The 23,015-nt window shown below is 43.7% G+C and overlaps 2 protein-coding genes across 8 annotated transcripts in view; one reads left to right on the top strand and one right to left on the bottom strand.

The window, feature by feature from the left end:
- Positions 1–3,146, top strand: part of LOC139574379 (TBC1 domain family member 2A-like) — a 28,681-nt gene extending 25,535 nt beyond the window's left edge. For all 5 annotated transcript variants that reach the window (XM_071398897.1, XM_071398896.1, XM_071398899.1 and 2 more), the window contains one exon: positions 443–3,146. In XM_071398897.1, coding sequence (XP_071254998.1) covers positions 443–647 — 205 coding nt within the window. In that variant the 3' untranslated portion in view covers positions 648–3,146. The remainder of the gene's footprint in view (positions 1–442) is intronic.
- LOC139574380 (choline transporter-like protein 1) lies at positions 1,173–22,011 on the bottom strand. Of its 3 annotated transcripts, none has more exons than XM_071398902.1 (16): positions 21,805–22,011; positions 20,202–20,291; positions 19,733–19,875; positions 15,021–15,157; positions 11,233–11,326; positions 10,834–11,003; positions 9,958–10,047; positions 9,591–9,766; positions 8,980–9,166; positions 8,531–8,699; positions 7,830–7,986; positions 6,971–7,054; positions 6,704–6,841; positions 6,044–6,280; positions 5,080–5,181; positions 1,173–3,809 (listed from the first exon to the last, which is right to left on the bottom strand). In XM_071398902.1, exons 1-16 carry the CDS (start codon positions 21,994–21,996, stop codon positions 3,786–3,788), a joined length of 2,190 nt encoding a protein of 729 aa, XP_071255003.1. In that variant the 5' UTR covers positions 21,997–22,011; the 3' UTR covers positions 1,173–3,785. The 3 variants fall into 3 exon arrangements, with proteins under 3 accessions (XP_071255003.1, XP_071255004.1, XP_071255005.1); XM_071398903.1 differs by lacking the exon at positions 21,805–22,011 and adding an exon at positions 20,922–21,225; XM_071398904.1 differs by lacking the exon at positions 1,173–3,809 and adding an exon at positions 3,816–5,024 and having other exon boundaries at positions 5,058–5,181.
- Between the last annotated feature and the right edge of the window lie 1,004 nt (positions 22,012–23,015).

Genomic DNA, 23,015 nt, shown 5'->3' with positions numbered 1-23,015 from the left:
TTTGTGCTTTTTGCCCTGTACCTACTGAGCCCATTCTTTTTCTGCTGCTCTGTTTAGTCGGAGTGTTGCTGGCAGAGCAGACGGAATAGCTATTTTCTGTAGGCCGAGACAGATGCTCTCACCATATATAAGTCAGATAGCTCAGTTGTCGCAGCTATGGGTTCAACACATGGGAGAAAACGAGGCTATACAGCCAGAGGAGTGCATTGAGGGCAGCATTCACAGCAGTCTCATATCTCATTATCTCTGTCCAATGCATGCAAGTAAAATGTGTGAGGGCTAGGTCTGGTGTTAGGGCCATACAGCTTATGGAGTATTTTGTGACAATGCTGCTTACATAGAGTTCAATTCTGTGTTTCATTTTTGTATGGAAATAAGCAGGCTGAGTAATCTTGGGCTTGTGTCTGTCTCCTGCCTCACTTTACTCTGTTCCATCCAACAGGAAACTGACCAACATAGCCTTCAGCGACATGAACCCGTTCCCCATGAAGCTGTTGAAGAACCGGCGTGTGCTGCATCTGGAGCGCCTGCAGGGGGAGCTCAGAGAGCTGGAGGCCCAGCAGAGGGAGTTTGTCACAGAGAGCGCAGAGCGTAAGGACAAGGACCTGGACACTATACTAGTCAGCGAGGATGATGAGGACCTGTAGAGACTCTGGACAGAGGGATGGATCCTGTGGAACTAATGGCTCTAATGGTTTGGAGTTCTAGACTATACAGCCATCTGATTAAGAATAGCCTGGCTGGTACAGATATGACCCACCCAAAGCTCTGGTCCAAGATACAGTAAAAAATGTATGTTATTTTACTTGTAAATTAGTACCAGGGTTATGGTCAAGAACACTATCTGACCAACATCATTCTCTCTAGATCGTCTAATATAATATAGTGTACATGCACTGCCATAGGAATTAATGCAAAATACACAATGTACACATTTGCGCACTTAATTTAACTACAGTATGTATTTCAACGATCATATGTCATGTCGATTTTTATTTGACATGTTTCACTCACTTGCCAAAATGCGCACTCCAGATTTTGGGTTGCAGCATATTTTGTCCAAATGCAGGATACTTGTGTTACTGTTTTGCATTTAGTTTACTTTTCCTTTCATTTGTGTATCATAACACGATGTGAACTTTATGTATAATGTACAACTACAACAGGCAATGACAAGTTTACTTTCTCCAATTTATTACCTTGAAAAAAAGAACGAATATACATAAGAAATAATAAATATAAAAATCAAACAAAACATTGCCCAATGTTAAACAACCTTACTGCAGACATTTCTAAAAGCTAGTGTTACACCAGACAGTTAAACTGATGTGTTGCCTATCCAGAACAGTATCTCCCATTCCTGTGTGACAAGAATAGACGCGCAGTTTGTTTCCAAGAACGAAGAGGTCGACTAACATCTCGAAAAACAGTGGCTTTGTTGCTGAGTAAAGCTATTGTTCTATCAGTTAAGTCACGTGGAGCTAATGCCGTAATATTCACACCCTACAAAGATGGCTCGCCCTGAGGAGCGAGAAAAAAACCCAGACGGAAAACATGCAAGTCGTCTATGGTTCATCGTTTTGAGTATAGGTACTGGCTTTCACAATAGTGGCAGGGCATTTTGTCCGCGCTAATAGAGGCTGACAAATCAGGCCTTGCGTCTCAGCTATTCGCAGAGCAATTTGCTTTACTGTCGTAAAGAAACCAGAACACCGTCTCTGTGTGGTTCAATGTCTGATTTTCCCGTTGTGTGCATCAACTGGTAACATTAGAGATTGGCAAACAGAACGGTGTGGGTTATGACTGGTTGTGTTCAATGTACAAATCAGACAAGGCTAAGTGAAACAGTCCCTCGGTCATAGTCTTGATCTTCTATGATGGACACATACCCATGAATGACATGTTTTCAGAGAAATGTTGTTTAGTTATCAGTAGTCTGTCCTGTTCCTTAAGTGGATTCCTTGATTGCACTGGGCAGGTTCTCTCACTTGGGGAAAGTTCCATCCTCTGAAACATTTTAAGAAACATCTCTACATTGTACTGACTGACAGAGCTAGTCATTCAACTATAAATATTTTACAGATACTTTAAATTGATCAGTGTTTAAATGAATACCATCTCAGTGCAATTCTTAACATGCTTTGCGCAATAGGGTTCTGCGGCAATGTTAATTCGGCTTGACTTTTTCTTCTAAATACATGCTCTTTAATATTTCATAGGTACATCAGTGTACGGTCTAGTAGTGTATTCCCGGAGAAAAGCGCACCAACAGACTTGTTTTCCTGTTTTGAAACATTAACGACGGTGTTGTGAAGGATGGCTGGCGCTTGTCATTCTCTCACACGAGAAGCTGAAAATGAAGGTTATCATGTGAACAGTCACAGCCATCTCTCCCTTCAACATATCCACCAGGATCACGTCACAATATCAGAATATCAGTCTTATCAAACTCATTACAAAATAACTGCATAAATCATGTACCATTCTGAAACCCTTCACATAAACAAAGGTAGCATTTTCTCACCTAGATCAACAAAAAGGGGGGGGGGGGGGGCAAAGTTGTTCTTCAGTCGCTCCGATGGATTCAGTACTCTGGGTATCAAATACAAATCTACTGCAAAAAGAAGAGGGGACTTAAGGCTTACAGCACTTCTACCACCCCCACGTTAAACTGGGGAGTCCCGTTACTAACCAATAAGATTGGGGGCGCAGCCTATGGAACCGGTTAAGGCAAAGTGAGTGTCCACCCCCCACCTAACATCAGATGATAGCTCAATGCTAAGAACATTTGTCTTTTAAAAGCTGTAGTGCAAGTAGGAAGACATTTTTATAGCGGTAAATACTAAATGGTGTTGCGTTATTGCTTGAGGGCTGCAAAGTCTGAGTTCACTTCCTACTGAGACATCAGTGGAAGGGGACTCGTTACACCTCACCTGATTAGGTCAAATGTACATTGTCCATCAATCCCAACAATAACTGACTGGTTTGAAAAGTTAGGGGACAATTGGTTGAGTAAGAAAAGCAACAGCCTTTGCAGCCCTCTGGATATTTCTCTGTAAATGTCATGCCCAGTTCATAATGAACTCTTAGTCCCTACCCCTTAACTTCATGGTCCCTTGTACATCTAAGTGCCTAGGTGTAGGGGGGGTAGACTTCCAAATCGCAGTAACTTTGTCTCTGTGTCCCTCCAAACCATGGGAACTACAAGTTGTCTTCCTCCTGCTGTAACACAGTTGTATGATCACATCCTCTGTTTCTGCACATCCCAAAAATCGCGCTGCAAAAACAATTTTAAAAAACCTACTCACTGGTAAAAAAATACATCTCCTTTCAAAACAAAAGAACACTCTTCCATGATGCAGATTGAATTCAAATGCAAACGTGAGTCTAACGTACTTAAGTTTCAGTGGTTGATTAAAAACACATCTAAGTGCTATCATTGCATGACGAATAAGTATCACGCTGATCGAGAAGTCCAACCAAAAGGCAAACTTGTTATGCAAAATGTTGACAACCCAAAGTGATTCAATACATTTTAGTACTGTGTTTGACTAGATGGCAATTCTTTGTCTTATAAAAAAGGACATCACTACGAAAAATGCATCAGCCTTTTAAAATATGCAGCGCTTCAATATAAAGTGCTTCATTACATTGTTATATTTTTTTTACAGTTTCTTATTAAAATATTGTATCCCTGGAGTGAAACCATAGTAAACATGTTACACATTGGTAAAAATAAACATTTTGGAATGTCTTTAAAAAAAAGTCCCTCTAGGTGATTTTGGTCAAGCTGAACTTGTTCCTGGAGCCTGGAAAGCAAAGTTATTCAAGTCTTATTACTCCATTCACAGTATCACATGCAGTCATTGAAAAAAGTATTTGGATGGTAAAAGAATGAATGGGTGAAAAAGGGGTTAGATAAAAAAATAATGTAATAACAGCTTGGACATGTATGGATGAGAAAATGGTACGGAAAAGAAAATGGAAGCCATGCAGTGGAGTGGTGATGTTAAGATCCATCTTGTGACCTGAAATCTGAGGGACACTCAGAGGGCTGAGGGATACGCCTGTATATCCTTGGGCCAAAGCTGACTTGCTTGCAGTTATCAACAATGATTGTACATTATGACGAATACACATTGCTTATTATTTTAAAACTACTGGGGGAGATACTTCTACCTCTTAACTACCAAATTACAAGAATAACTTTACCAATAATGCTCTCTGAGTATCTAGGAGATAAGAAAAGGCCAAATCTACAAGTAAACAGATAGTTGCCAACTTCAGTAGCGCCTAACAGTGCTTTAAATAATTCCAGCAGTACATGGAAATCCAGCAGCACCGTACAATAGACAGGCAAAAAAAAAGTCCTATATCCATCTTCCCATTGGTCCCTTTTTAGCAATGCATCAACAGTCTGGCATTGTTCTTTCTCACTGCTGCTTACTTTAGAGGGGGGTGGACTGTTCATTGCGTACTGTTTCTTTGTGTTCATCCCCCCCACCATCTTTCTAAACTGACAGAAGATTATCTGCGCTACCAGACATGCCCCTAGTTACCAAAAAGCACCATGGTGATAAGGCAAAAAAAAATCCAACTAATTTACACTTCAGGTTAAAGATGGCCAGGAGATGACAGGCGAGCAAAACAAAAAACAGTAAAAAAAAGAGGGATGGGATAGTTTGAGAAGAGTTATTAGAGATGAGGGTGAGCAAGATGCTGTTGTGGTGCGTTAGTTAGCATGCGTTGGCTAGCATGCGAAGACAACGATTTAGATGGCGACAGCGTCTGTGCCTTTGGTTGTGGCTGAGGCACGACGACGGGGGAGGGTTTCTGGAGCAGCGTGGCGAAGAGCACGAGTGTGGAGGTGGGCAGGTAGACGCAGAAGAAGAGGACCACGTCCTCGGTCAGGCAGAGGATCAAGGAGACCATGGTACACTGCTCCCCCAGGGCCCAGTCCACCAGCACCCCTACCAGGAGGTAGTACACATGGAACTCCTGCAGCTCCTCCCACTCTCCCCCGCCTCCGCCCAAGCCCCAGCCCAGCTCAGTGTCACCGCCCCCTCCACTGTCACTCACCATGGGCTTCATCTCCGGCCCCTCCACCGACACCGCTTCAGTGGGGCGGTTCCGCCCTCGCTCCACCACCCGTTCCAACTTCCTGCTGTTTTCCACGAACTCCTGCAGGGAGAGATGGGAGTGTCATACCATGTGGTGAAACGCACCAGTGTCGGTTAACATACACTTAATATGTCCCGTGTGGCTCAGTTGGTAGGGCATGGCACTTGCAACTCCAGGGTTGTGGGTTCAATTCCCATGGGGCACCAGTATGAAAGAAAAAAGTATAAAACTGTATGCACTCACTACTGTAAGTCTGCTAAAATGAAAACAATTTAATGTAAATGAATGCATTACCTTTGTCATTAAACCACAGAATCCTTAGCTTTAGTGTAGAAAAACAAAAACCTAGACTGAACAAAAATTAAACGGAAGATGTAATGTTGGTCCTATATTTCATGAGCTGAAATAAAAGATCCCAGAAATGTTCCATATGTACAAAAACGGTATTTCTCTTCAATTATGTGCACAAATGTGTTTACAACCCTGTTAGTGAGCATTTCTCCTTTGCCAAGATAATCCATCCACCTGACAAGAAGCTGATTAAAGAGCATAATCATTACACAGGTGCACCTTGTGCTGGGGACAATAAAGGGCCACTAAAATGTGCAGCTTTGTCACAACACAATGGCACAGATGTCTCAAGTTGAGGGAGCGTGATATGCCACACCTGTCAGGTGGATGGATTATCTTGGCAAAGGAGAAATGCTCACTAACAGGGATGTAAACAAATTAGTGCACAAAATTTGAGCTAAATAAGCTTTTTGTGCGTATGGAACATTTCAGGGATCTTTTAATTTCAGCTCATGAAACATGGGACCAACACTTTACATGTTGCGTTGATATTTTTGTCCAGTATAGACACACATTTAATTTCCCATTTCAACAAAATCCCACCAGTATACCATATCTTCACATAGATTACCATCAGGGCTTTGTCCATGTAGAACTCCTTGCCCGGTGTACCGTCGTTGTATTTGGTGTCGATGGCGAAGCAGAGGAAGAGCACGTCCACCACGATCTCGAAGATGGACAGGAAGCAGTGGGCCACCAGGAAGGCAAAGAGGCAGACGATGATGAGAGGGAGGACCCACTCTGCGTAGTCCCGCTGGTAGTTCAGCAGCAGTACGCCGGCGAACGCTGTGGACGTCACGATCAGGATCTGACACCGCACACACACACACTCAGGGTCAGTCAAATTTTTACTCCTCAAATTCAGGCAATTGAACAGTCAACGCCACAGGAGGTTGGTGGCTCCTTAATTGGGGAGGACGGGTCCGTGGTAATGGCAGGAACGGCATTAGTGTAATGGTATCAAATACCTAGTTTCCAGGTGTTTGATGCCATTCCATTTACTCTGTTCTGGACATTATTATGGGCCATTCTCCCCTCAGCAGCCTCCTGTGAGTCCACGCAATCAGGCCCACACTCAATGTAACGGCTGCCCTTAACCACAGATCTAGGAACAGATTACCCTACCCCCATCCTAACCTTAATCATCAAGGGGTTGAAAAGTAGATCTGATCCTGTAACAGTGAATAGGGACTACTCTGAAGCCCTCAAGTATCCCAGCTGCCCCCCTCACCTTGCCCAGGAAGAGGACAAAGTCTCCCACGGCGTTGATGGCGGCCACCCTCAGAGCGTTCTCTACCAGAATCACAAAGGCGTCGCGCGCCGACGTACAGAAACTGGTGCTGTTGATGGCTGTCGCCGCGTACGCATTCTAACGACAGAGAGGAGAGACTGTAGTCACTAAAGCAGACCAGCAGGACACGAACCAACTTACACCTGTTATCTATCCTTTATTTATATAAAACAAATATCCAATTAGGGGGAAGGAAAACACTCCTACCTGATTCAAATAGTTGAGGCACTTCTCCAAACACCACAGGCAGCAGATACAGGTCTTCAACATGCAGCGAGCAAATGCATTTTCCTGTGTGAGAGAGATGGGGAAGGGTATCTGAGATGCACTATTCAAAAATAAATACAATAGTTTTCAAAACGGTTCCCTGCAGAGCTCCAGAACTTAGTGTTCTCACATCTCCTTGCTAAACCAAAAGATAGTAGAAACTGAAAGCAGCAGGCAGTCAGATTGCTGTAGGCCTATCCAACTTCGTGGAACAGTTCAGAGCATTAGTCAGGTGAAGTTACCTCCACTCTCAGAACTCTGGAGAGCTAATGCCAATTTATCCCTTCAATTCATTATGCTGCAAGGTGTCTCTCCATAGATCAAGTCAAGCAGCAACACTTGGGACGTGACAACAAACAGTAAGTTAAGGACAACAGACACTAACTCACATTACCCTCCAAGGAGAATAAAGAAAAATACCTGAAAAGAAAATGACATGATAATAATATAGTAACATGGTTTACCAGATGTTTATCCAAAATGAGTTAGTTCAAATATATAGTCATATGTCCCATTTATTAACCAAACCAACACCCCTAATGTTACCAGCACTGTGTCAAACCCAAACATCTGAACATACATCCTCTCTTCTCTAAAAACTGTCCTAAACAGAGCAACAGAAGATGGCAGGTGTCATGTCACAACAATGTTGACATTGACAGCAATGTAGATCTACTGGCGACAAGCTAGCCTTGATTAGCTTGTACAGCACATCACTGTATGTAACATGCAGTATTTTATTATTCTCCATACAATGAATGTCAGAGAGAGAGAGAAGTTAGTAAACAGTGTGCTTTACCTTGCCCTTGAGCTGGTTGTGGACGTACATGAGCATTAGGCGTGGGATCTTGACCAGGGTGATGATGAAGGAGCCCTTGGCCACCGTGCCCAGGTGGTACCGCATCAGCCTCAGCACTGATGACAGGATGGGCGTCACTGGCAGCCTGGTCTTGTCCCTAAGACAGAGGAAAGGATAGAGGGAAATAGAATGGAGGCCAAATAAATGAAGAGAGAGAAGTTTTAATTGACATTCTTGTTCTCCTCTCTGTAATTCCTATAACTCTGAGAACAGATTACCCATAAATTCCCCGATTTTTGTTTTAGCAGAACACATTTGTGACAGACAATAAAATCGAATGTTATTACTAATCTTATAGCCGATATCCTATAGAATAAACATTTCAAATCAAATTGTATTTGTCACATGCGCCGAATACAACAGGTGTAGTAGACCTTAGTGAAATGCTTACTTAAAAGCCCTTAACCAACAATGCTTTAAGAAGTTAAGAAAAAAATAAGTGTTAAGTAAAAAAAATTAAAATAAAGGTAACAAATAATTAAACAGCAGCAGTAAAATAACAATAGCGAGGCTATATACAGGTTACAGGGGGTACCAGTACAGAGTCAATGTGCGGGGGCACCAGTTAGTCGAGGTAATATGTACATGTAGGTAGAGTTTGTACATAAACAAATCATGAAAACATAATTTCAGAGTCAGACCTTGTGTAGTAGTATGTTACCACAGCCCCAGCGACAGTCATCTGCTGGCAGGCCAGGATGAACTCACTGATCCAGATGAGGCCCACAGCATGGTACCACGTCATGTACTGCAGAGGCCCAGTCAGACGGAACTCTGTCAGACCCGTCTCCTCGTTCTGGACCGGGTTCCCTGAGGTGGACATCTCAGTCTCAGTCTAGTGGTCGGGACTAGTTTGGACAAGTTCCTGAATAAGGCCAATACAGTAAACTAAACCGTACTAGTGCAGTGTCCTGTTGTGTTGGAATTCATCACTTACCATTTGTAAAGATTCTCTCTCACTCACTTTTGCTTCCAGCACCAGGCCCCAGTACATCCAGAAGAGGAGAACCACTGCCCCTCTCCCTCCCTCCTCCCTCCCTCCCTCTCTCTCTACCCCTCTCCAACCTCCCTCCCCCTCTCCCTCCCTCACCGGTGGTCCCGAGAAAGAGCAGCACCAGGCCCCAGTACATCCAGAAGAGGAGCAGGGCCAGGAAGGTGCAGAAGGGCTGCAGGGTGAGCAGCGGCAGGTGGATGAACACCTTGCCAGCCACGTGGAACAGGGCAATAGTCAGGGCCACTCGCTTCCTCATGAACAGCATCAGCAGGAGAAGGATCACCTGAGGGGGGAGAGAGAGGACAGAAAGAGAGAGAAGGGTATAGGAAGAGAGGGATGAGAGAGAGCGAGAGAAATTGGGATCGATAAGGAGGGAGAGGGATATAAATGAGTGAAGAAGAGAACAACAGGTCAAGAGAAGGTGGAAGGGACATAGGAAGACAAAAACAGACAGGAAGACAAGGGGTAATAGAGAATGATGAAACAAATGGAAGATGGCCAACAGGAGAGGGAGAGAGCGAGAGAAAGGTTAAAGAGAGAGAGGAGGGGGGAGTAAAAAAGTAGAGGTGCCAGGAGTCAAGAGTTTGAGATTTCAAAGCAGCGCCAGGCATTCAATCTGAAATGTCACACACACCCCACCCACAATTTACAAGGCTTGGTTGCCCAGTCTCCCTTTCATTCCAAACACAAACACTAACTGTACTCACTGTGAATACGGTGGCCGCGATGGCATACACCAGAAACGCCTGGGCATTGTCCCTTGTCGTCTCTGCTTCCCCCTTAGCATCTTTAGTCTCCGTAGTCTCTGCAGTCTCTTTAGATAAGGTCTCATTGGCAGTTAACCGGTGGTCTATGTACAGCCACCACAGAATGCTTGTGCCCGCTACAGAAAAACAGAGACACTTTTTATGATAGATTGAACACCTGCACACTGCTAAATGCAAAGAGGACTGTCCCAAAAATGATCATAGAATGACTGTTAGGTGCAAAACTATGTCACGGTTTTCAGTTGTTATTTTGATTGATCAAAACACTGCACAGGAATTAAGGCCAGAAGACAGGTAACTAGCTCACCCAGGGAGCCCAGGACCACCATGGCAGTGAGGATCCAGACCAGCACAGCAGAGATGTAGCGGATGATCACCATTAGGATCATGGAGAGCACTGTAGCACAACACAGATCTAGGATCAGCTAACCCTGCCCTCGGCCTCAACCCTAACCTCAACCATTTGGATTCAAAAACCAAAACTGACCACGAATCAGAACTCAGGAGAACCAATTCACCAAGTGAAGAGCGAGGATCAGCTAACCATATTCAAACCCTTTCCTTACCCACCTTGACACAGCAGAACCTTGTCTTACTCTAACCCACATGTACTCACTCTGAGCATTAACTCCCAAATGTACAAGTTCATGGCTCCCATGTCATGCCCTTTACCTGAGAGCTTCCTTCCTCTCATTCCAAAGAGTGCAGTCTCAGGGGAGACTCAAAGATGTGATGACTTTGCTGTATTTTCACCGAGCACTGTGTTTCTCCGCCGTTGATGTCTGACCTACAGTAACTGCCTATGTACTGACACTACATACTGATATGGAGAAATCAGCAGAATGCACTAGAGCAGGACAGATGTTCCCTATGCAGGTCTATTCTTTACTGGCTCACATTAGGGAAGGCTCAGAGACTAGTGGGCCCCAGAAATACAATGAAGATTTAGTCATTCACTCTAACAAGACCAATCCCTCCCACTGAGTTTAGCGACTAAGGCCCTGTACAGAAACAACCCTTAGCCCCTTCCCCTGGCTCTTCATGTAGATCTGAAACAATTGGATAGGCATGGTAGTAGTTCCACCTTGTTCCCCAATAGGTGCAGATTTTGCCATATTGCTTATATCTATCCAGCATCCCCAAGATACTGCTGATAACAAACACATGCTGATGAGGTCATCACCTAGCGCCAGCAGGCAGAGGCCCACGATGATCTCCTTGCTGGCCATCACGCCACCGATCAGCCTGTGCAGCACGCTGTTGTCGCTCACAAACGTCACCACAGCCTCTGCGAACTTGGCATAGCAGGAGATGTCCACCGGTGTGCACCGGTTGAACACCGGGAGAGATTTGCTGTGGGATAGAATGAAGTAGAGGTCAAACGTCAGGGGTCACATTCTCTGGGAGGTTCTCTAAAACATGACCGGTTTGAATAGTTTAATTGTTTTTTTTATGTACCCCCCCTTTCTTGAGGTAATATCTAATCTATATGACTGGTTAAGTGAAAGTCCTTTGCTTATTTTCATTCAGAACCATTAATCTCAGCCTATTGAAATGCAGCCCTAATGTTAGGCCTTCCTACCTTGGTGGAACTGGAAGTTTGGGACATTTGTCAAACCTCTCTGGAAGGTCGGGGTATTTGTGACCGGCTAGTTCATATGAACACAGCTCTGACCCTGAGTGAAATACAAAGACATTGATCACAGGAAAGTGAAACCATATACATACCTAGGACCATAAGGACGATTGAATTTAAATCAGTCTCCCCAGAAGTGATCAGTTATAGCTAAATATGTTGTCTAAACCAACATATGCTGATCCATATTTCATCCTTTTCCCTTCATGCAACTGAGCACGTTACACAATCTTGTTCTTAACTGTGTTACGCTCACTGCCACAGGAATTCAGAATCAGAACACAAGACCTCCGGAGAAGGCAAAGTTACATAACCCCAGCCCAGTCTATCATGGGGCATACATGGAGTGTGTGTGTCACAATAAGTATATACAGTACTGACAGGAGACACGCAAGCCTGGCTGAAGGACGGGCTAGGATAGCACAAACAACAGTACCCATACAGCAAGGGGTGGCATTGGCCTTAATGGTGCCTTTGTTCATCTAGTTTGCTCTCCACATGTTCCAAGGTGCCTGCTGTGCCAGAGTGTGTTGAATGAAAGGACAGTATTAAGGGAAGATGGCACGCGGGGTCACGGTCATGTCAGTGTTTGTAGAAAGTGTTTGTCGTTCCAAAGGATGGCAGTGATTCACTGTCAATGACGTGATGGATGGCTGCTGGAACGATGACCTAGTAGCCTTCTGTTTATGGGGGGGGGGGGGGGGGAGAAACACCTGCTCCTCATAGCAGTCTTTTCTAACGGAACAATCTTTTGATTTTTTTTTTAATGCCGCTCATCTAAAAGTTTTTTTTCTTCTCTTCATGGATATGATGTGAGATTGTGATGAATAAAATGCAAGAGCTTCCTTTCAAAACAATTCATGACATGACCACTATCGACAAACAGATTTTCTAATCAATAACTTGTATGTGCTGGGGTCCACAGCATTATCAGTAGAGTTACTGAGAGGAATAGAGAATCCGTCAATGATTCAATATGCTGTCAGTGTTATGCTTTTGTGTGCTTTGATGGCAGAAAAGTGTATAGCTAACAGCAGTAGCGACCTGTCATTCAGGGCAGGTGGCGCTAAAAAAATGTATATAGATACATACACACCCACAACCGTTCAAAAGTTTGGAGTCACTTAGAAATGTCCTTGTTTTTGAAAGAAAAGCACATTTTCTGTCCAATAAAATATCAAATTCATCAGAAATACAGTGTAGACATTGTTAATGTTGTAAATGACTATTGTAGCTGGAAACGGCTCATTTTTTAAATAGAATATCTACATAGGCGTACAGAGGCCCATTATCAGCAACCATCACTCCTGTGTTCCAATGGCATGTTGTGTTAGCTAATCCAAGTTTATCATTTTAAAAGGTTAATTGATCATTAGAAAACCCTTTTGCAATTATGTTAGCACAGCTGAAAACTGTTGTCCTGATTAAAGAAGCAATAAAACTGGTTTCTTTAGGACTAGTTGAGTATCTGGAGCATCAGCATTTGTGGGTTCGATTACAGGCTCAAAATGGCCAGACACAGACCTTTCTTCTGAAACTCGTCAGTCTACTCTTGTTCTGAGAAATGAAGGATATTCCATGCGAGAAATTGCCAAAGAAACTGAAGATCCTGTCCAACGCTGTGTACTACTCCCGTCACAGAACAGCGCAAACTGGCTCTAACCAGAATAGAAAGAGGAGTGGGTGGCCCCGGTGCACAACTGAGTAAGAAGATAAGTACATTAAAGTGTCTAGTTTGAGAAACAGATGCCTCACAAGTCCTCAAATGGCAGCTTCATTAAATAGTACCCGCAAAACACCAGTCTCAACGTCTACAGTGAAGACGTGACTCCGGGATGCTGGCCTTCTAGGCAGAGTTCCTCTGTCCAATGTCTGTTCTTTTGCCCATCTTAATGTCTTTTCTTTTTAATGGCCAGTCAGATATTACTTTTTCTTTGCAACTCTGCCTAGAAGGCCAGCATCCCGGAGTTGCCTCCTCACTGTTGACGTTGAGACTGGTGTTTTGCGGGTACTATTTAATGAAGCTGCCAGTTGAGGACTTGCGAGGCGTCTGTTTCTCAAACTACACACTAATGTACTTGTCCTCTTACTCAGTTGTGCACCGGGGCCTGTATAGTTAAAGTGACTATGCATATATGATAAACAGAGAGTAGCAGCAGCGTAAAAGAGGGTCTGGGGGGGGGGGGTACACAATGTAAATAGTCCGGGTAGCCATTTGGTTACCTGTTCAGGAGTCTTACAGCTTGGGGGTAAAAACTGTTGAGAAGCCTTTTTGTCCTAGACTTGGCACTCCAGTACCGCTTGCCATGCGGTAGTAGAGAAAACAGTCTATGACTGGGGTAGCTGGGGTCTTTGACAATTTTTAGGGCCTTCCTCTGACACCGCCTGGTGTAGAGGTCCTGGATGACAGGCAACTTAGCCCCAGTGATGTACTGGTGATGATGTACTACTACCCTCTGTAGTGCCTTGCGGTCAGAGGCTGAGCAATTGCTGTACCAGGCAGTGATGCAACCAGTCAGGATGCTCTCGATGTTGCAGCTGTAGAACCTTTTGAGGAGATTTGACCCATGCCAAAACTTTTTAGTTTCCTGAGGGAGAATAGGCTTTGTCGTGCCCTCTTCACGACTGTCTTGGTGTGTTTGGACCATTCTAGTTTTTGGGTGATGTGGACACCAAGGAACTTGAAGCTCTCAACCCGCTCCACTACAGCCCCGTCGATGAGAATGGGGGCGTGCTCGGTGCTCCTTTTCCTGTAGTCCACAATCATCTCCTTAGTCTTGGTTACGTTGAGGGAGAGGTTGTTATTCTGGCACCACCTGGTCAGGTCTCTGACCTCCTCCCTATAGGCTGTCTCGTCATTGTCGGTGATCAGGCCTACCACTGTTGTGTCGTCTGCAAACTTAATGATGGTCTTGGAGTCGTCCCTGGCCATGCAGTCGTGGGTAAACAGGGAGTACAGGAGGGGACTGGGCACGCACCCCTGGGGGGCTCCAGTGTTGAGGATCAGCGTGGCAGATGTGTTGCTACCTACCCTCACCACCTGGGGGCGGCCCGTCAGGAAGTCCAGGATCCAGTTGCAGAGGGAGGTGTTTAGTCCCAGGATCCTTAGCTTAGTGATGAGCTTTGAGGGTCCTATGGTGTTGAACGCTGAGCTGTAGTCAATGAATAGCATTCTCACATTAGAGTTCCTTTTGTCCAGGTGGGAAAGGGCAGTGTGGAGTGCAATAGAGATTGCATCATCTGTGGATCTGTTTGGGCGGTATGCAAATTGGAGTGGGTCTAGGATTTCTGGGATAATGGTTATACTGACTACGTCAGTCTTAGCTCGCTCATTAATGTCTTAATCACAATTACGGATTGCCTCTTATCTGCTTGTCGTCCCCTTATGCCATAGTTTGTACATCTAAATTGTCAGTAGAAAACGCATTTGTTTAAGCAAGTCAGCCATGTTTTTAAAAAGGCAGTAAATGAGGCTGAATGAACTGTTTCGCTGCCAGACAAGGCTCCGCTGATAGCCAGGGGTAGCATTGGTAAGGTGTTGGGACAGATTTATGTAGGCCCTAACAGTTTGTGGGCACCGTTTGTCACTGTTATAGTGCATTTAATGTATTGTTTAGTGTTGTGTAGTGGATTTGCTGGTAGTGCATTACACATGATAATTTTTTTGCCCCACCAAGAATTACATGCTAATTCACAGTGTCCACTCTGTTTCACTAGAGGCCCTACTCACTCACCATTGTGCATGGCGAATCTCTTGAGGTCCTGGTACGTCCTCAGCTCTTCATCAGGACACAGGGACACACACAGGGCCATGGACTTGATCTTCCTCTGCACTATGTCAATGTTACATGGGTCCAGGAAGAACACATACCTGCAGACAAATCAGACAACAAAATATCTGTTCTTTATCAATAACACCCACATAAGGGATGGGTAACAAGGAATGTGAGAATTTTCAGCAATTTGTTTAACAGTTTATCAATAAAATCTGTTTCCCCATCACAAATATGAGGAATGAGTCACGAGATATGAAATTTTGGGAACATGTGACAGAGAGAGGAAAACAAAGCAACAAGATGACCGGAAAAACCCAGAAGCCTACACCTCCCCTCAATGTCCTGTTCATTTTGGGGACAAAGCAAACCCACTGCCTCAACAATACCTTATTCACTGAGATATGATAGAATGTCACGAGATAGAGAGCCTTTGGCTGCTGCTACTGCTGCTGGAACTGGTCCATGGGACTTGGCAGTGGAACAGAGAGTGAAAGGAACAAGGACATGTTAATAAGAGAATCCTTCACTGTGGTCCATCTGCCTGGTGCTCTTATACACTAGGGGGTGGGCACCTCGCCCACACACACACGTATGCGTACACACACACAGGAGGGTCATTTCAGCAAGCAATGACACCCACCATCTCAGATTGTTCTGAACTCGTTTCTGTAGTTAAAAACAGATCCGATTAGCATTCCTGCAACATTATTTTGTTGAAATATAATTTGACCTCCGAAATTGATTGCACCTAAATTTGACATTAATTTATAGGATTCATAGAATATTCAATAAACATAGTACCAAACATCCAAATTTGGACCAAAAGTGTTTTCTACTAACAATGATTAAGAATCCAAAGAAATTGTCAGAAGCCACCCACAGACCCCTCACACCAATCCCTCTCCAACAACCAGTATCAGTTCTCTATGTCTGACAACACAGGCGGTTGTGTCACCTTAATTGGGGAGGACGGGCTCATAGTAATGGCTGGAATAGAATACATGGAACGGTATCCGACTCAAACACATGGTTTCCATGTGGTTGATACCAGTCCATTCACCCAGTTCCAGCCATTATTATGTGTCTGACAAGTAGTATGAAGCTGCAGCTCTGAGTACTGTTTCTTCATACTATGTATTGTATTCTCAGTGAATTTGGTGATGTTTTTTTTCTCCTGTTCAGAGAAATTAGTCACTGAAGTTGTTCGTTTTATGTCCCATCCTGATATAACCAGGTTCTGACCACTAGATGGTGCCGTTCCTGCTATTAGGTCAATAAAGTTTGAAGTACCCCCCTTCTAAAATTTTAAAGGGATAGTTCACCCATATTACAAAATGACATTGTTTCCTTACCCTGTAAGCAGTATATGGACACGGTTTGAATGTCTGGTGATTCATAAACTGGCACAGTGGTTTGCACTGCACACATGCTTGTTGAAAGGATAGATATAAAAATCAAGTCACACTGGATTTATCAGAATATTTGAGGGCAGTTTGACTTTCTCTAAAGTCAGTTCTTCCTAACAGCTGAGGTTAGGATCAGACTTGGATAGACTGATCCTGGATCAACCAGCTGCAATGGCCAGAACAATACACCTACTGCGCTGTACTGTTTACATTTGGCCCCTGCCTTGTGAATGAGGAGCTGCTTAACTGTACTAGCCAAATAAACCCTGACCAGCTATCCCTTAAGCTCTGACTTCGTTGTCACTGACTGCATTGTGTGACACCAGCCTATACCTCACAAAGGTAGGTCACTTAAAGGTTGCTGAGGACAGGACTGAATACAGCATTGAACATAACCTCAACTTGGCCTACATTGCTAGAATTGCATTAGCCACCCCAGCAATGCTAGACTTTTTCGCCCACAGAATGGCAAAAATAGACCCTTTCGGACAAACAATGTCTGAGTACCACCAAGAAAGATCACAGCTGTGTTATTGTTATTTCTGTGTTCAAAACAACTGGGAACTGGACAATCTCCGACGTTCGACTTCAGTGCATTCAAGACAACTCAGAACTCGGAAAAAAACTAGTTCCAAAAGGGACAAATCCAACTTGTAATTCCAAGTTAGGAATTTAGGAACATTTTTCTAGAGCTCTGACTTTCCGGCCTGAAGATCACACACGTCATGATTAGTCTTGAAAGCACCATACGTCTAATGACATGAAGAGAAGGTATACCAAGAGAGAGAAGGAAGTGAGGAGAAGAATCAGAGAGAGAGAGATTGAGAGAGAGACAGTAACAGATTGACAGCTGTGTAGTCCTTAATTGAATTCCGTGACAGCTGCCTTCTCAATTGAGTTCAGCATCAGCTGGTTGCGTTCGCACCGAGGCCTGTCAGTCAAGCCTCACACCCTCTCCACCAAACTCTTCTACACACACACACACACACACACACTGCCGCTGGGGCCAGCATTAATCCAGTGATCTCAGTCTACAGCGCCAGTCTGTCTTTCTGTGTGTGTGTGTGTGTGTGTGTGTGTGTGTGTGTGTGTGTGTGTGTGTGTGTGTGTGTGTGTGTGTGTGTGTGTGTGTGTGTGTGTGTGTGTGTGTGTGTCTGTGTGTGTGTAAAGTCACATCAATAGCCGAAATCCTGGGAGGGGCCGTCAAGGTGCTTTAATGAAGCATATAATTGCTAGCTAATGTGATGATTATGGACCGGGGAAGCTGACCAGTGAGCCTGAAAAAGGTTCTCAAGGGCAGAAGCCATTTAATTTCAAAATAGTTATGTCGATAAAACCTCCATCTATACATTTGCATGTGCCTGTCAATAAACATACAACCACACCTTTGACACCCATGTCAGACTATTACCCAGTACTAGAGGCTTGGGGATTATTTCAGACTGGGCACGCTAGTCACTGTGGGATCAAGCAACACAATAGCCATGTACAACCAAGGGTCCAATATCCCTATAGCTATTCATTTAAATAGCCTTACCCGCAGTTGTGTCTTTACACAAGACAAGCCTACCACAAGCATCAACAGCACACTATAAGTGAAATCAGTTTACTCATTGTTGGTATAACTCTCCACTCTAAAATGGGACTGAAGACACCATTCAGGAGACAAATTAAAAGGGTGGGTGTTATGTGCAACACAGCCAGTTTGTGGTTGTTCAAAGGAAGAGTGAGAGAGACAAGGCAGTGTCAGCACCACCCAACAGACAGAGAGACAAGGCAGTGTCTGCACCACCCAACAGACAGAGAGACAAGGCAGTGTCTGCACCACCCAACAGACAGAGAGACAAGGCAGTGTCAGCACCACCCAACAGACAGAGAGACGAGGCAGTGTCTGCACCACCCAACAGACAGAGAGACGAGGCAGTGTCTGCACCACCCAACAGACAGAGAGACAAGGCAGTGTCTGCACCACCCAACAGACAGAGAGACAAGGCAGTGTCAGCACCACCCAACAGACAAGGCAGTGTCTGCACCACCCAACAGACAGAGAGACAAGGCAGTGTCAGCACCACCCAACAGACAGAGAGACGAGGCAGTGTCTGCACCACCCAACAGACAGAGAGACGAGGCAGTGTCTGCACCACCCAACAGACAGAGAGACAAGGCAGTGTCTGCACCACCCAACAGACAGAGAGACAAGGCAGTGTCTGCACCACCCAACAGACTGAGAGACAAAGCAGTGTCTGCACTCTGCACCAACCAACAGTGCAGAAACAAAGGAGTAAACAATGATGTATGGAAAGAAAGAGAAGGGAGAAACCTACAGAGACCTAAAAAGAAAAAGAAAGAGTGAGCGAGAGAGAAAGAGAAATACAAAAAGAGAGAGAAAAAGACTGCCAGCCAGTGACATCTGAGTTTTCTTCACAACAATTTGGGTGACAGGGTCCTCCTGGTGTGAGACAGCACCCTCTCAAGAAGCGTCTACCTCCGTTCACTTACATAGTCACTGACTGATACCAAGCTACTTTCTCTCCCTCTCTCCATTCCCTATGATTAGCTATATCTTATGTCTGTAAACATTGGCAGCAGGGCAATGCATACCATTTATACACACATTAACACAATGGATGAATTCTACATTCAATAGGAAGAAACTAGCATCATTATTTTAAACAATGAAAAATTACATGTTCCATTGTTTCATCAGCAGTCTGGCCAAACGGTAAGAGGAAAAACGTCAAGCAGAGCGAATTCAAACCCATTAATATCTCTTATCTGACACGCCGGCAAAACCAAAAAGAAATGAATTACCCTGTGCTGATGACCCACAGGTCTGTACCAAAGGAGGTATTCTAATTCCTAATTCTATGGTACCCCTAGCCAATCATTAAGCACACAGTCAATCCAAAGAGGGGAAAGTAATCAGCATGCAATGCAAATGAGGTGGGCTGAAATACCAGTGTTCCCAGAGGGTGGTGCAGGCAGTAAGTACAGTTGACCGTGACAGAACGTCCTACTCCTAAGGCCTCTGCATATTTATTCAAGGTTTTATTTATGCCAGTTTCCCATAGACCACGGTTAAAATGACTGCAATTTTAGATTTCTATTGAACCAATGAGCAACGGGGCAAAGCTATTTCTTAATATTTCTCAATGAGGTCTAATTCACCCTACCATTTCTGTTTGTAAACATAGGGGTGGGTTTTGGCAAATGTCACTGCCACTTTAAGATAGAAGTTGTGTGAAGTGGGTGAGAAAGACTCACTTTTTGTCCGTCTGATCCAGTCCACTCAGCCTGACCCCTTCGATCTGCTCATTGCGTTGACCGCAGGTGTTCCCGTAGCTGTCATACCCAAAGACCAGGCGGCCTGCGCCCCCCGTGGCGATGGTGAACCCACAGATACTCCCCTGAGAGAACCATTACCAAGCATTAGCATCCAATGCTACAAATGCAATACGTGCCTGTGTGACAGTGGGGTATGGATTTGTATCAATATATTGTTGACAGGTATAAAATGCAATGTACCATCCTGACTGTCTAACTGCAAAGTTTATAGAACGTTTAATGACCAGTGGTTTTTAAGTATTCAGATTAAAATCCCAGAAATGGAATAGTATTTAATCTGTTACAACAGCTATTCTGTATTTAGTATTCAAATGTGGTTTAACATATATTTATGGTATTACATTGTTCTTCGTTTTCAATTGTAAAACGAATAAGCATATATACTTACCATTCCAACACAGAATACAGTAAATAAAAGGAACCACGGCAAATCCGTGCAACTTCGATCCTCCAAGGGTTTCCATTCTCTCTTTGTCCTCTGGAAAACAAAATACCAACACATCGTCGGGGCCACATTAGCAAATAGGATACAGTCTATATGCGTCTTTGTCAATTCAAAGGTGAAACTGTAGGCTACACATGTTATTTCACACCAACAAATGTACAATGGCACGCAATTTCATTGCCATTTTCGTAGATAGACTGTGGCCGAATGTAGTGAAACATTACTTTGCGTTAAACAATCACATTTAACGACATTCTACTATTCTTCATTGTCAAGGCAGTGTTCAATAGCGTCAAATCTCGCACGTTGCGCGAGGAGAAGTGAGGTTTGTTTACAAAGCTAACGGTGCTCACGAGCTATTTATGGTATGCAAAGCTGCTTTCAAGCGGTAGCCTATGCAAAATGTCGGTGGTAATGAACTAAACTATTAAACCATTGTCGCAAGTTATAGCTCGATATTTCCTTGGCTTCAATAATAGGATTACCACTAGTCTTCCCCGATGAACATAGCCTAGGTTTATCTAATCTGACTACCGTGGTGAGAAATACCATTGGATGCCAGCGGTCGCAAAAATATAAGCAGTGCAATCGCCGTTGCATGCATGATGTTTAAGGTGCAATTAAATGAATGCAACATGGGGATGGAGGAAACCGTTAGCTTACCTCTGTGCTACCGCAGCATCCCATTGCAGTCAATGGTTAGATTTGAGAAGATGTAAATGCTACAGCACAAGAACAAAAACCCAAACTTGCAGGGAGTTAAGGGTATTATGTTTACCCTGCATGAATTGCAAAACACCGATTTGAACGATTAGAAAGGCGACACAAATGGTATATTCCATCCAAAATGCATACTAATATCTATCTCCTTCCTCCAGGTATAAGGGATTAATAGTTTAGGATTTATCGCACCACACTTCCTGGTAGATTGTGCAGATGCAGCCGGAAAAGGAACGTAGCATCCATTCATGCGACTGCGCATTTGGTACCCGACTATAATCGGATGATGGCGGGATTTTGGCGGAGCGCGCGACTTCTAAAAGCACGGCTTTATCTTTGTATCCTAATGTCCATTTACTCTAACCACACAATATGACGCACTCGTCCATGATAAACTATAAGACATTATTAAAACTGGAGGTGTTGTGGGCTTAAGAAAACATAACCCTAATGCACACCAATTTAAAAATGAATAGGCCAACTGAGGGGGCATGATATGTTCCAATTCATTTGTATTGTCAGCGCTCACATTATCAAATTAAAATTAACATAATGGGATGACCATTTCCGTTCATCTAAACCCAAATTGTTCATCACAGAGGTTAATGCAATTTTTATCAGCCAATAGCCTAGGCTACTTGATCAATATTCTAGCAACTACCTATAATGTATTTGTTTTTGAAAGATTTGTTCGTAAACCAATCATCTTAATCAAATGTATACTGTATGATAATGAATGAATAGCATACACCTCTTTTAAACTGGGGATTAAAAAGAAGTACATAACTTTTCACAATACGAAAATATATATTAACGCTTTTCTCACTCTCATACGGTATCCAGGATTTTTCTGCACGCTGTATTCTGTCCCCAAATAAGGGTTGTCCACTGTTTTCCTGGGCCTTCCTTGCTGGGAACCGCTTGTCGAACTTCTCTGTTCCATCTTCTTGGCTGTGTGGAGCACAGCACTGGCAGGGAGATGCCAGTCTGAAGGCAAAAAGAGGGGCCTTTGTTGCATTGTGTTCTGTTGTACCAGGGAGAGAGTGCGCTGTGTGTGTGTGTGTTTGTGCGCGTGAATGTGTGTCTGATGTTTTTATTTGTAAGGCTGTAATGAGTGAGTGCATTATCAACCTGTGGCATGCCTTTTTAAAATATAGGGATTGGAGCGATACAGTATGTGTCCAAAGTACTAAGTTAGTAGTTTGTTTTTCTTGTCCTTTTCGATTATCCATCCCTGTTTTTACCATCAACTGTAGGGCTACAATTTAGACAAAACATTTCTAAACAAATTCAGTGTTCTCTGTATTTGTTTTGATGTAATTGTACATACCGACATGTACATGATTATAATGGATTAATGGGCAACATTTGATGAGATCATTCCGTATTTGATTTCTCTTTGTACAATACTAATGTCTTGCCATTTTGGTTTCAGCCACTAGAGGGAAGTCACACCTTGTGTAAAAGAAGTTGCCGGAGTCGGCAGTAAGTGGGCCCAACAGCAAAATATGAAACGGATGGGGTTGCCAAAGATTCAGGGCGCGTCTCAATAGTCTAAACTGGCTACCTCTACTTATCACCTTGACTACATTTGTTGATACCTTGATCTAAAAACGAATCTCACAGCGCACTCAGATCACTACAGTTGAAGGAAAGGAACTAAAGAAAGCGGACATCTTTGAACTATTTAGCTGCATTAGTGTCTCACTTATGAGAAGATCGACATAGTACATGGTAGCAGGAAGGCAGCGTTCTTCTCTGGAAGGATTCTGTAGGTACGGAATAGCAAAACTACAACAATTGTCACAGTTTGCACTCCTATCTGTGAGCTACTATGATATGTCTAGGCAGTCCAATAAAACATAGCGAATCAGAGGTTTTGAGAAACGTCTATGTATAAACCAGACTAAATAACAGAGTTCATCTTGTTTTAGGGAGTGGATCTCATGACTATCTGGGTGACTAAATGTGACAACACAGCACTTCAACTAAATGTGCCATCCTCACTTGTCATGCTTTTTTTGGACAATATCTGCT

The sequence above is a fragment of the Salvelinus alpinus genome, chromosome 4 (assembly GCF_045679555.1).
Source record: "Salvelinus alpinus chromosome 4, SLU_Salpinus.1, whole genome shotgun sequence".
Lineage (NCBI taxonomy): Eukaryota > Metazoa > Chordata > Actinopteri > Salmoniformes > Salmonidae > Salvelinus > Salvelinus alpinus.
The sequence above is the reverse complement of the archived record's forward strand: the minus strand, read 5'-3'. Positions and strand labels throughout refer to the sequence as shown.

Excerpts from the sequence above, each read along its gene's own strand:
- LOC139574380 (XM_071398904.1), bottom strand. The coding sequence starts at position 21,996 with ATGCAACAAAGGCCCCTCTTTTTGCCTTCAGACTGGCATCTCCCTGCC. Across the intron at positions 20,292-21,804 it reads ATCCTGGATACCGTATGAGA|AGGACAAAGAGAGAATGGAA; the intron begins GTGAGAAAAGCG and ends TTTGTTTTCCAG. Across the intron at positions 11,327-15,020 it reads GAGATTCGCCATGCACAATG|GGTCAGAGCTGTGTTCATAT; the intron begins GTGAGTGAGTAG and ends TATTTCACTCAG.